This window comes from Bos mutus, chromosome 9 (assembly GCF_027580195.1).
Source record: "Bos mutus isolate GX-2022 chromosome 9, NWIPB_WYAK_1.1, whole genome shotgun sequence".
NCBI classification, from domain to species: Eukaryota; Metazoa; Chordata; class Mammalia; order Artiodactyla; family Bovidae; genus Bos; species Bos mutus.
This window is the reverse complement of record NC_091625.1, coordinates 39,032,656-39,045,228: the sequence shown is the minus strand read 5'-3', so window position 1 is coordinate 39,045,228 and position 12,573 is coordinate 39,032,656. Positions and strand designations below refer to the sequence as shown.

Genomic DNA, 12,573 nt, shown 5'->3' with positions numbered 1-12,573 from the left:
ATTTTTAATTGAACAAATTCTAATCAAATCAAAAGACCAGAAAATGTTTAAGTACAGTACCAGAGGAACTCTGAAAGGTCTCCTGATCCATTGCCTTTCCCTTTGGAAATCTATATACATACAATTCTAGTATCAATTTTTATTTATATCTGTCCTAAATTTTTGTTATAGACTAATCTATAGACATATATGTTATAGACATTATTTTTTAAAAAGAGAGAGCTACAATCATCACAAAACAAATCCAGCTACAACCTAGTCTATGGGAAGAGTCTAAACACTATTGAACACAGTAGGCCCTCTGAGATTTCTAAACTGTGTACATGCTTTTTTTTTTTAACAATTCCTCTAAACTTCTGTATGTTTGTCTTTCAATTATAACCAAGGCCTTTCCAATTATCAGATGTGGGGAGACAGTGTGAGGTAGTAAGAGCTGAGAGTCAAAATCCCCAGTTTTTAGACCCAGGCCCACACCAACCAATTATAGGATATAGGACACTAGACAAATCCTTGAGTTAATCTATCTAGACATCAGTTTCCTTTAAATAAAATGAAAGAATTTCACCAGAACAGTGTTTTCCAACCCCTTTCACATTGTAAATCATATTCATTCAGCACAATAGCCAATAAGTCGTCTTTGGAGGCATCAACATTGTGCTTGATGAGAAAAAATTATGTTTTCTTTATATAATTATGAAAGAAAATTAAACAAAGCTTGTAGCAACATGAATGGATTTCAAATCCAACCTTTTCCACATTAGGAACATTTCAAAATAACAATGATGCTTAATTTTTGCAGAACATACATATGCTATTAGGCAGTCACCTTGCAGCAAGCTAAATGGCACATCAGAAAATGGCTAAGAGGATCCAATACAGGCAAAGGTACAGACAAGACCTAGGCCCCAGAGCAACATCCTGCCACCCTATCCTTTCATCATCAGATGATGCTCTTTCGAGCACCCAGAGTTCAAACTCCAGTAACAGTTCCATGATCCCTTCTCCATAAGAGGCAGCTACAGTCTCTGGTTGGCTGAAGCAGATTTCAAGTATCAATGGTAAAGCACTTTCTTTAACGTATTTAAAATACCAAATGGAGCAATAACTGCTGGTTGTGCTCATCATGGGGCTTCCTTGGTGGCTCAGATGGTAAAGAATCTGCCGGCAATGCAGGAGACCCAGGTTCAATTTCTGGGTTGGGAAGATTCCCTGGAGAAGGGAATGACAACCCCACTCCAGTATTCTCACCTGGAGAATCCCAGGGACAGAATCCCAAAGGGAGCCTGGTGGGCTACAGTCTATGAGGTCGCAGAGAGTCAGACACGACTGAGCGACTAACACACTTGTGCTGTGCTCATGCAATCTGCTTAAGGAGCCCCACAGCCTGCCTTCAGACTCCACTCTACTAGGGTCTACCACCTCCAGAGAGCCACACAACATCAAGCGGAAGCTCTGAATTAGAAGACCTCTACTAAAACCTAAAATTAAACAGTACTGCAGTAATCATTTGACAACTAAATATTTACGACTACTATGACCTTATATTTTTGTTCTTCCTTACCAATTGTTGCAAGCACAACATAATCTAAAAAAATTAACTTTGAATAAGTATCACATGCACATGGCAACAAACCTCCAGAAGTTACTGAAGAGTATACTTTAAAAAAAATCAGATTCCCACGTTTGTCCTGTAGGCCACCAGTTACCCTCACTGGAGGCAACCACTGTTGCAAAATTCTCATGTATCCTTTCAGATATATGTGTACATATATATACAATATATATTTATTTATAAATATATATTTATATTTATATATAAATATTTAACTTATATTATATATATATGTGTGTATATATATATATTTTTTAAGCCACACAAATGGTAGCATACCACATATGGAGCCTTGCATCTTGCTTTTTTTCCTTTTAATATATCTTAGACATGGCACCAGAGCAGTACATATAGTACTGCCTCATCAATTTAAGGACTTGCCTAGTATTCCACTGAAGAGATACACCATAATTTACTTAACTACTGATTCACGCTTAGGTTATTTCCAACCTTTTGCAATGACAAACAATGCTGCCACAAATATTCTTACATGCTCATTTGACACATACATAAAATCTTTTAAAGAATAAAATCCTTGAATGAAGTTGCTAGATCAAAATGTACATGAAAAAGAAAAGAAAGAATAAAAAAACAAGGGGAGAAACTCCCTGGCAGTCCAGTGGTTAGACCTCTGTACTTCCAGGGGCCTGGGTTCAATTCATGGTAGGGTAAGTTCCCACAAGCTGCACAGTGCAGAACCCCCCTCCCTCCAAAAAAGGAAGACGATCTACCAAAATACATATGCATCTTAAATTCTGAAAACGACTTCCAAATTGTTTTCCATAGAAAATGAACATTTTATATTCCCACCAGCAATATGTGAGAATGCCCATTTCCCCTTCCTCTCATCCTCCTCAAGTTATACTGTATAATCAATCTTTTCTAATTAGGGATAAAAGGTATGTTGTAGTTTTAATTTACATCTTCATTATAATAAAATCACACATCTTTTCCTAAGAATTCTCTTTGTTCACTTTTTCTATTGGATTACTTTCTAGGAGCTCTTTGTATATTAAGAAGAAATTAGTCTTTTGTGAAAAGTGTACAAGTAAGCTTTACCAGTCTATTTCTATTTTAAGTTTATAATTTTTGTCTCCATATAGAATTTTACTTTACATTGTAAAACTCAGCAATCTGGCTTCAGTTCTGTACCATACTTTGAAAGGCCTTCACCATTCCTGCTACTGTTAAGTCAACTTTAGTCATGTCCAACTCTGTGCGACCCCACAGACGGCAGCCCACCAGGCTCCCCTGTCCCTGGGATTCTCCAGGCAAGAACACTGGAGTGGGTTGCCATTTCCTTCTCCAAAGCATGACAGTGAAAAGTGAAAGTGAAGTCGCTCAGTCGTGTCCAACTCTTCGAGACCCCATGGACTGCAGCCTACCAGGCTCCTCCGTCCATGGGATTTTCCAGGCAAGAGTACTGGAGTGGGGTGCCATTGCCTTCTCCTTCACCATTCCTAGATTAAAATAATTATCTTACGTTTTTTGTTTGTTTCTACATTTAAATCTTCTGACTCACCTGGAAGCCAAGTTTTTACTTTTCCAGATAACTAAGTAGCTATTCCAACACTCAGTATTAAAGAATCTTCTTCCCTACTAATAGGAAAGGTAGCATCCATTATCATACACTTAAGTTCTTACACACAACTCAATTTCTGACCTCTGCTCTATTTCATTTTGCTGTGTCAAGGACATGCTACACTGCAAAAAAATTTAAAATTTAAATCAGTTTACATATAAATATGTATAATAAAACCAGAAATTATTGGCTTTCTTTAATATAAGAATAATTCTGCAGTTCCTAAACTGAATTTATATAATCAAATTAAACACTTTCATCATGCAATCACATATTTTAGTTGATACTTATTTGGGAGCCCAATATCAAACTCAAGGCTTTTTCTCATGTTTCTGATAGTTTTTCCTTAATTTTGTATATATATTCTTTCCAAATTATAAAATAAATATATTCTCTGCTGAAAAATACAAACTACACCTCCTAGAGATAAGCAACCTTTATATTTTGGTGCATTTTTAATACATTATTATTTCATAAACTGATTTTTCTCACATAATATATTGATAGCACTTTCCTGTATTATTTTATATTATACTTATATAATAATCATGAAAACATGATTTTAATGACAAATTCTACTAAATATGCCCAATTTATGTAACCACTTCTCGGTTGCTGAACATTTGGGGTTGTTCCTTGTTATGCCTATCATCTATTATTGATTAATTCTTGCAACAAATGCTTGAATTTCAAGCACTGTGGTAAGCAACCAACCATTGGCTGTATAATGGTGAGCAAAAATGAACACATTACCAGCATTTATGGAGGTAACTGGGAAAAACAAACATTAATCTCCTACGTATATAAAAATGACAACTACAGCAAGTGTTATGAAGGAAAGTTTATGAAGCTTTGAGAGTCTATGGTAGGGAAGGCTTCCCTGAGGAAAGATAAATTGGAGTTTAGGTGAAGGAAAAGGAAAAACATTCTAGGCAGAGGGAACAGCAGGTTCAAAGGCCTCATTGTGGGAGGAGCATGGCAAGAATAAGGGACTGAAATAAGGTCAATATGGCTGGAACATAAAGAGCAAGGCAAGAAGGACATGGCTCAAGCCATGACTGGATAGAGAGGCAGGGGCCAAACTGTGCAAGACCTTGTAAGACATGTAGACGCCACCACATAAGACATGTAGCTTTGTCCTTATCCTAAATGCAATGGAAAACTACTGAAGCTTACCAAGTAGTAGGGGGATATAATAAGGTTTGCATTTTGAAAAGATCTCTCTGATTACAGTGTAGAAAACAGATTAGAGGGGAACAGAATAGATTGGGGTAGGCCAAGATTAGGAGGCTATTGTTGTAATGCTAGTAGTTTAGACTAGGGTGGTGATGGATAATGAAAGAAATAGACGGATTCAAAAGATAACCAGATTTTGTCAAAAGATTTACATTCGTAGACCAAAATCCCTAAAACTGAAATTATTGGGTCAAAAAGCATTTCAAGGATTCTGCTATGCATTGCCAAGCTACTGGGCCAAGACCAGTTTTCTTTTCATTTGTGAATTGCCTTGTATCTGTTCCTCTATTAGAATTTTAAAATTCTTTTGAAATTCCTTTAAAATGACTTAATCCATACTTCCTTCATGAAGCCTTCCCTGACTCCCCTTTTGGCCTGCCAGGTGGTCACTGAACACATCCTCTGAGTCCTCACTTTGTCTTATACACATTTCTTTTATATTCCAATTGAACTATGTTTGAATTATGTTTACATGTCTATCATCTCTCCTACATTGTGAGCTTGTGGAGGGTAAAAGTTGTTCATAAGTTGTTCGTTTAAAAAACAGCTCAATATATGTACTAAGTTCTCATTAAGTGTTCACTGAATAAACTGAATCACATATTATAAGATTCCACTGTGTCCACAGATTTTAGAGGACTCCTGTTTAATAAGCTTCTGATTAACTTACGGGTTATTTAAGTCAAGCGTAACACAGAAACCTAATAAAATTTGGAACTCGGGCTTCAGATACATACTAAAGTAACTAATTTTGTTTGTGGTAAAACACTACATCTCAGTAGTGCTCCTGAAAAATCTTTCTAATATTTATATTCAATAGGCATTGTGTTATGTTAAAATATTGTTAAAAGATTTAGCAAAAAAAAAAAAAAGGCTATGAACAAACAAGACTTTTATTAGAGAAATTATTTGTCATCTAAGTTGTTGATAATTCATTAGCTAGAGGAAGACTGGGCAGGGGGTAGGGGGATGATGGCAGAGTTCCTTACAGTACTCTTAAAGTCAAGCAGCTCCCTCTATAGTCTGTTTGGCCTACTTTGTTTAATTACTTGCTTTGTGAACATCTCGCTCACACTCTTCTATTTACTCCTCCTCTGCATCTCAGCAGGGAAGCTTTTGAAACGATATTTCTGTTTTAAATTGATGCTGAGAAAACTGAGAAAGCTGTCTAAGCTCAACACGAAGTGAGTTACATCAGGCAACTAATAAGCAAGAGTTGGGATGTGGTAACTGGGCAGCTTCCCAGATTCACCTGAGTCAGTTCCTCATAGTAAAGCCCTAGGATTTTGAAGTGAAATCCCAGAACACTCACACCCATATTCAAATCTAAGTGAAAAAATAAAAAACGCTGTCTTGTACTGTAGTTAGGTATAACTTGGGTTCTCTCCACTAAAACAAGTTACCAAAAAGTTGTTAAATTGCTCAATACATTGTATGTCAAAACAATATTCAAGTCATTTTTAAATGAGTGAAAGAAAAGCAAAAGATGTTTTTGGGTTTTTAAAAATAATTCCATCACTTACATATAGAAAATTTAAGTGATTCTCTCAGGAACCAATATCCTCAACCAGCATGGGATTAAATCAGTCAGGAGTTACCATTCAAATCTGAATGTACCAGTTTTTAAAATACCTTTTCAAATTTCACCAACTTAAGATATGAGAGCTTTCAAACCTAATACACTAAATTTATTTCTTAAATTACTCAAATATGCCCTCAAAACATAGGACAATAGGAAGTCAACTGGACTGTTTTCTAAAGCAGAAAAATACTTTTCATGCAATAATAGAAAACTGAACTAGTAAAACTCTAATAAATGAATTGGTTCAAAATTTTATAATGTACATCTGAAACGGTCACTTTATTTGGAAGATTTCTTCTGCTGCTATTTTTCACAATTTCACTTGAAACGCAAACTCAGTTTAAAAACATTTTCTCCAAACCAACGTAAGGAATTGAGGATTCCCAAAATTAACTACTATATAGAAAAAACTTAATTTTATGAGTCTGTAACATAGATTTACCGTGTTACAATTTTTCATTAATTTTACTAATTAGTAGATATATAAACAGTTTGTGATTTCAAACAATAAATCTGTTTTCATTAAAAATTCTAGCATTCAAACTAGAGAACCAAATTGACTTCTTTTTTATATTATTTTCAAAATGTATTTTAATAGGTGGCTGGACTGGTTTTCTTTGGGGAGACAATTCAGAAGCAGATAATAGGATAGTTTTTGTTTATGCTTATTAACATTAATTTTATGTGCTAGAAATGATGACTTGATTTCTGAAAGCTGTAAACTCTTAATGTATGCCAGTGACATCAAAATTTTTCACCTTTTGAGGAAACACAAAAATTTTATAGTAAACTCAATTCAATAATCCTACAACTTACAGTTTGAAATTCTCTGTATCAAGTTTTGTATCGTTCAATGTGTATACCAAAAAACTCTGATTTACATTATACATTTCAAGGTGTATTTTCTAAAATCCAGTTTTTTTTTTTAAAGGGGGAGTGATGCTGGTAATCTATTGTAAGATGGCCAAGAGGAAAGAAATAAGTATTTCTTTCGTCTTTTTTTAATACTGAGAAACAAAAGTATACCATATTCTTTATTTTTTTAAGAATTTTTTTCATATAATAAAATTAGTACTAGCTCACAGTGAAATTTTTTTTCCACAAACAAAACTTGCCTATAAAACAAATCTTGCAAATCACTCAAAGATACATATTTAATCACTAGTGTAGAAAAAAAAATTACATGTAGAAAAGTAACCCAAACCATATAAATTGTAATACCCAGTATATGCCACAGTATTATCACGTCCCCTGATAATTTCAAAATGTGGCTGAACAGAGTTATATCAACATCACTATCTTATTTTTCCTCTGTACCTGAAGTGAAAAAAACAACAACAGTATATTACACTGAAATTCCAATTAGAAATAAATACAGCACCACTATACTTAAAAGGGCAGAAAATCTATCCTTTAAAACATTTTATTGCCTCTATTCTCCAGCCTCTAAGTTTCAGGTGTTACACTTTCAACAAATGGTTAACAGCATTCAAATGCCCCAACTTAAAAACTCCATATAATCAAAAGCTTTGTCACTATTTTAAAAAGAAACATCAAATATCATTCTATCAAATCTCACTAACAACACTGAAATTTTTAACGACGAGAATTCACATTAAAAGATAACTGCTTAGAATGAGTGCTTGAGTTTGGAAAGTGCTATTATCTTGATAGCCCACAGGAAAACTGACTGTAGTAATAAGATGAATGGTGATTAGGGCAAGGAGCATCAAGTGGGAAATGCTATCTAAAATCCCATAGGGCAGTACATAGCTAGAGAGCATCTCTTTCTAGGAGGCAGCTCCATTATTTCACATAGGCAGTTCAAAGCGTGTAGAAAAGCAAAACAATTTAAAACCTTGCAAATCTGGCCACTATCCTACTTACACTATCATAAATTCCCAAGAGCTTCTGAGAACGTAGCTTCTGTCTCCCCACCCCACTTGTTTGAAATAGTTTTTGAAAACAAAACAACCTATTAAAAAGCGTATTGTCTTAAACGTACGTGTATTTAAAATGCAATCCTACAACCCAGCATAGGGACATTTCTTTAATGCTTGCGTTGCTGGGCTTAGCTGTGGTTCTTATGAAATTGACGCTATTCAGTGGGATGTTTTACACTGGGCGACATAAACATGCATTTCCTACTTCCGCGGATACACACTTCCCTGAAAGCAACGCACCTGGGGGCGCAGCCCTGCCCCCAGACTCCTAGGCTTTACCTGAAACTCTAAGGAGTTACGACCTGCCCTCACAGCAGAACCACATGGTCACTTCAATGAGAAAGATTATCTGGCCCCAGGCGCCACTCTTCAGCCCACAGCATCTCCAGAAGGGGCAGAGGAGAGCGCTGCTGAGAAGAGGCGACGAGGAGCGACTGACAACAGAGCTGACACTTCCCTACTCCTCAAGCCGTTTCCATCAAGGGGCACTTGGGAGACGCAGAGGGTGTCCGAGGTCCCACCAGTCAACCACCTCAGAGAGTTGCCCTGCGCGCCCGCTCACGGAAGACATGGCGCGGCCACCTGACCCCGTCCTCCGGGGCGAGAGCGACGCCCGCTCCGCCTGCCCGCGCGACCCCGAGTGTGCGGACCCGGCTCCCGACCGCTACACGCAGTGTAAACACTCGGCGCCCGCCGCCTCCCCGCCTGGGGTTGGATGGGGGGAGGAGGGGGCGGAACGCTCGCGCAGACCCACATTTTTGCGCCTCTTGTCATGCTCGGGAGGAAAAGGCAAGGAGGGCGAAGGGGAGGGAAGACGCAGCAGCGATCAGCCGAGAGGGCCGGCGCCGGCGGCGTGCGCGCGGCGGGGAGAGCTGCCCGGGCGCCCGCCGCTCCCGCCCGCTCCCCGCGCCCGCTTACCTGCCGGGGTCGCTCCGAAGATTCGCACCACCGGCACCTTCTTGACAGGGGCCTGGGTGAGGGGGGATTGGCAGATATCCAGCCCCTGCAGCGGGCTGGCCATGTAGTAGTCGGCAGTCACTATCCTCACTGAAAACATGTTTGCCGCCGCCGCCGCCGCCGCCTCTTCACTAGCGACCTGGCAACGGCAGCAGCAGCGGCGGTTCCTTCCGCAGCGGCGGCCCCACAGCAGCGGCGGCGGCGGCGGCGGCGGCGCCCCCTCCCCTCACACTCAGACACGGCGAGCCGCGGCGGCGGGCGGGGCGGCGTGGGCACTGCTGCCGCCGCCTCCTCAGGAGCACCCGGCGAAGGGCGACCGGGGAGAAGCCCTCGCGCTTTCGTCGGTGCTGCTGCTGGTGCTACCGCCACTGCCGCCGCCGCCGGGAATTACACGGGCTCCTCGGTCCCCGGCTGCAGCTCTTGTTGCCATGATGATGATGTCACGGACGCAACCACTGGGGGAGGGGAGAAGGGGTTGTGTGTGTGTGAGCGTGTGGGGCGAAGGGAGGGCCAAGAGTAGTTGGGGGAGGGGACACGGCGGGAAAGGGAGGGAGCGGGGCGGGCACCCGAGCGGGACACCCACGCGGGGGGCCGAGAAGGTGTTTTCTCCCCCCGCCCCCGGGCACACCGCGAGGGCGGAGGCTGCAGGAGAGCCGGGCCCGCGCTGGGCACGGGGAATCGATGACTCGGCCGGTGGGCACGGCCACCTGGGGTGAGGGGCAGCGGAGGGAGGGGGCGGCGGAGCACCGATGTCATAGATGGGCTCGGAGGGCCCGGCGGGGAGGGGGACGCCAGTGTTCAGGGTCGTTTTTTGGCGGCTAGGCGGGATTGGCCGGAGCCGCGGCGATCGCGCTCGCCTCGCCGACCGCCATTTCACATCCTGCAGAGAAGGCGGGGGCAGCCGCGGAAACGGCCTTTTACAAGGTAAGAAAACCCGCCCGCAGGAGCGGGGCGGGGGGAAAGGCGAGGCGCAGATCTCGTGCCGCCGCGGCCTCGCGGGAGGCGGGGGCGGCGGACGCAGCCGGCCCTTCTCAGGTAACGCCGCGGCCTCGCGCGTGGCCCAGGGGCGGCGCGAGGGGCGGGGGCGCGCGAGCGCGGGCTTCGGCCTATAAAAGGGCCGCCCCGCCGTTCCCTCCCGAACGTGCGAGACGCCGAGCCCCCTCCTCCTCGCCGCCGTTCTGCAGTGTCTGCACCCGGCCGCTTAATGAGATTTATTCACGCTCGGCTCTGCTCATCTTTGCCAGGGGTTGGCAGATCCAGTGCACAGGGATTTCCCACAGCGGTGTTTTTCTCCCGCCCCTTTGCTTCCCTCTCGCCGTAGTATATCCTTCCTTGGTTTTCTCCCGGGGCCCGCAGGCTGCGTCCCGGGCGCGCGCCTGGACATGTAAGGACTTGTCAGTTCCCAGTGACCTCCCTCCTCCCCTCCCTTCCCCAGCGGAATATAGGATTAAGAGCCCTTCAGCGAAATTTTTGGCCAAAGAAAAAGGCCCATGAAAGTCACCGCATCAGATGTGGACTCCCAGTGTTACTCATTAATGGTTTGTGTGAGGGTTTACTAGCCTAAGGCCAGAAAGCAAAAGGGAAGGACCGTTAGACAGAACAATTTCATCCAAAAAGGAGGGGTGCGGTTGTGAAAGCGAGGGGGGAAAAAGAGGGTAGTAAGCGATGCAGCTGGGTTGTCCATGATATTGGAACCGTTAGGTTTTTGTCTGACTTGGTCACTAACACTGGGCGTGACCTTGGACAAATTGGGTTTTTTTCGGGGCCTCAGTTTGCTCATCTGTGAAACGAGAGTTTTCCCTTAAAATTTTATAAGTTTCTTCCCAGCAAAATTATTTAAGCAGTAGACGGCAAAAACCGTGGTTTCAAGTTTGAAATATACCACTGAATTAGGACTTTTGACAGTCATTTTCAATCTATCCAAATTAGAGATCATTTTTTCACACATGTATTTCCAGGTGTATTTTAATGGTTAATAGGTTGCTATATATTTGAAGTGTTGTGAGAGAGATCCTCGTTTGGAAATACTGTGGTTCTCAAAGTAGGAAAACCAGAAAGCTCAAAGGGACAGAGCACTGGTAAGCTGTCTGTAAATTCCATGACATACAATGCTAATAAGAATCTGTGCTCCAGGGAATTGGAGACTGATTACCACATCAAATTAGCCTGCGTTTTCAACCTGAGAGCATGATTATAAACATATCTTGCAAGATTTCTACTAATATCCAGAAAATTACCTAGTATTTTAAGAGGCAAAATCTCTTAAGTTGATTTAAGTTTTAGAAGGCAATGGAAGTTATTTTAAAAAAGGACTACCATACAAAATGCAATTTCTGGAAAAATATCTTGTACAAACTGAATATCAGATGCACAGTACCAGTGATTCTCACAGTATTCTATGCCACTAGAGTGTTCTTTAAAATTTAATATTTTGAAAAAAGATTTAATAGCTTGGCCCTTACTAAATCACATTTTTGAGGGATGGGACCTGGAAATCTGTATTGTTAGCAACTCCACCCACCACTGTTGTGGTTCTTCGGTAATATAAAATCATGAATGCCTGTACTATATTACAATCTAGTAAATCCATAAATATTTATACTATTCCTAACTAGAAAAAGGTAAAAGTGTTCTTGCCTGGGAAATCCCATTGACAGAGGAGCCTGGTGGGCTACAGTCCATGGGTCACAAGAGTTGAACACAATTTAGTGACTAAACAATTAGCAACCATCAAATTCACAGATAAGCTATTTCTAGAAAATGTTTTCTTTCCTCCTACCTCTTAAATCAACATCCTTTACTTTAAGAAAAGGCAATTGCAACCACCATTCAGATCCTTCTAGAACTCCAAGGAAGGAATGTTCACTCTTGAAGAAAAATATTTGCAGCATGAAATTAGGATATTGTGTCCAGTTGCATGTAATTAAATTAATGGTCAGATTGAAAGCCTGACAATACTTCCCTAATTAATCACTGTCAAATGTGTTTTATAAATATATTCTTCAGAGGTAAGAAAGAGCTCTGGACTCTTGAGTTAGAGAATGAAAAACCATCATTTACTAGGTAAATGAGTTTGGAAAGATAACTGTTTTGGGGGGGGTTCTTTCCTCATCTATGAAATGGAGAATAATTCCTGTTTGAACTTTTATGGGATATTATATGACATAATGTATGTGAAAGTATCAAAATAAACTTTGACGTCCAGATATTTAACTCATCTGAAAACAGTAAAATCATTTGGAACTCTTAGCTACCTACAATATGAGAAATGCCGAAATTGAACTCTATACTCAATAACTGTAAAGCATCTTTTTTAGTTGTTACTGTTAAGTGACTATTTGCCAAATGATTTGAGATATAGTGAGAAAGCAGACATGTTTCCTGCTCTTAGAGGTTTTATAGTCTAGCATCACAGAAATGTATTACAGTCATATCAATGAACATTTGATCATCTCTTCTAGTTCACTGACCTATGCTCATCATGTCATGCCTTTAGTAAAAGCCTGCTCAGCCTTCTATACTAATACTGTTCAATGTCTATTAGCATCTGCCTCTTAGCAATTTATAATCTAGAACAGAAAGCAATGGATACCATAATTTTTTGGCAGATATTATAAGATGGCTTACTCAACACTTATCCAACCCCCTTCTAGCTTGCTTT

At 41.0% G+C, this 12,573-nt stretch overlaps 2 protein-coding genes across 35 annotated transcripts in view; one reads left to right on the top strand and one right to left on the bottom strand.

Annotated features, from left to right (window-relative positions):
* The window catches only part of REV3L (REV3 like, DNA directed polymerase zeta catalytic subunit), a 180,017-nt gene extending 171,005 nt beyond the window's left edge, over positions 1-9,012 (bottom strand). For 3 of the 4 annotated variants that reach the window (XM_070376418.1, XM_070376420.1, XM_070376419.1), the window contains exon 1: positions 8,874-9,012. In XM_070376418.1, the coding sequence (XP_070232519.1) occupies positions 8,874-9,012 (139 nt within the window). The remainder of the gene's footprint in view (positions 1-8,873) is intronic. The other variant, XM_070376421.1, reaches the window with a different exon arrangement.
* LOC106700590 (collagen alpha-1(I) chain-like) overlaps positions 9,011-12,573 on the top strand; it is a 97,648-nt gene continuing 94,085 nt past the window's right edge. For 16 of the 31 annotated variants that reach the window (XR_011465346.1, XR_011465338.1, XR_011465339.1 and 13 more), the window contains exons 1-2: positions 9,011-9,624; positions 9,735-9,836. Coding sequence is in view for 6 of the 31 variants with exons in the window: in XM_070376436.1 (XP_070232537.1) it covers positions 9,011-9,624; positions 9,735-9,836 (716 nt within the window). In the remaining 25 variants the exon portion in view is untranslated. The other 15 variants (XR_011465334.1, XR_011465356.1, XR_011465355.1 and 12 more) reach the window with 3 other exon arrangements.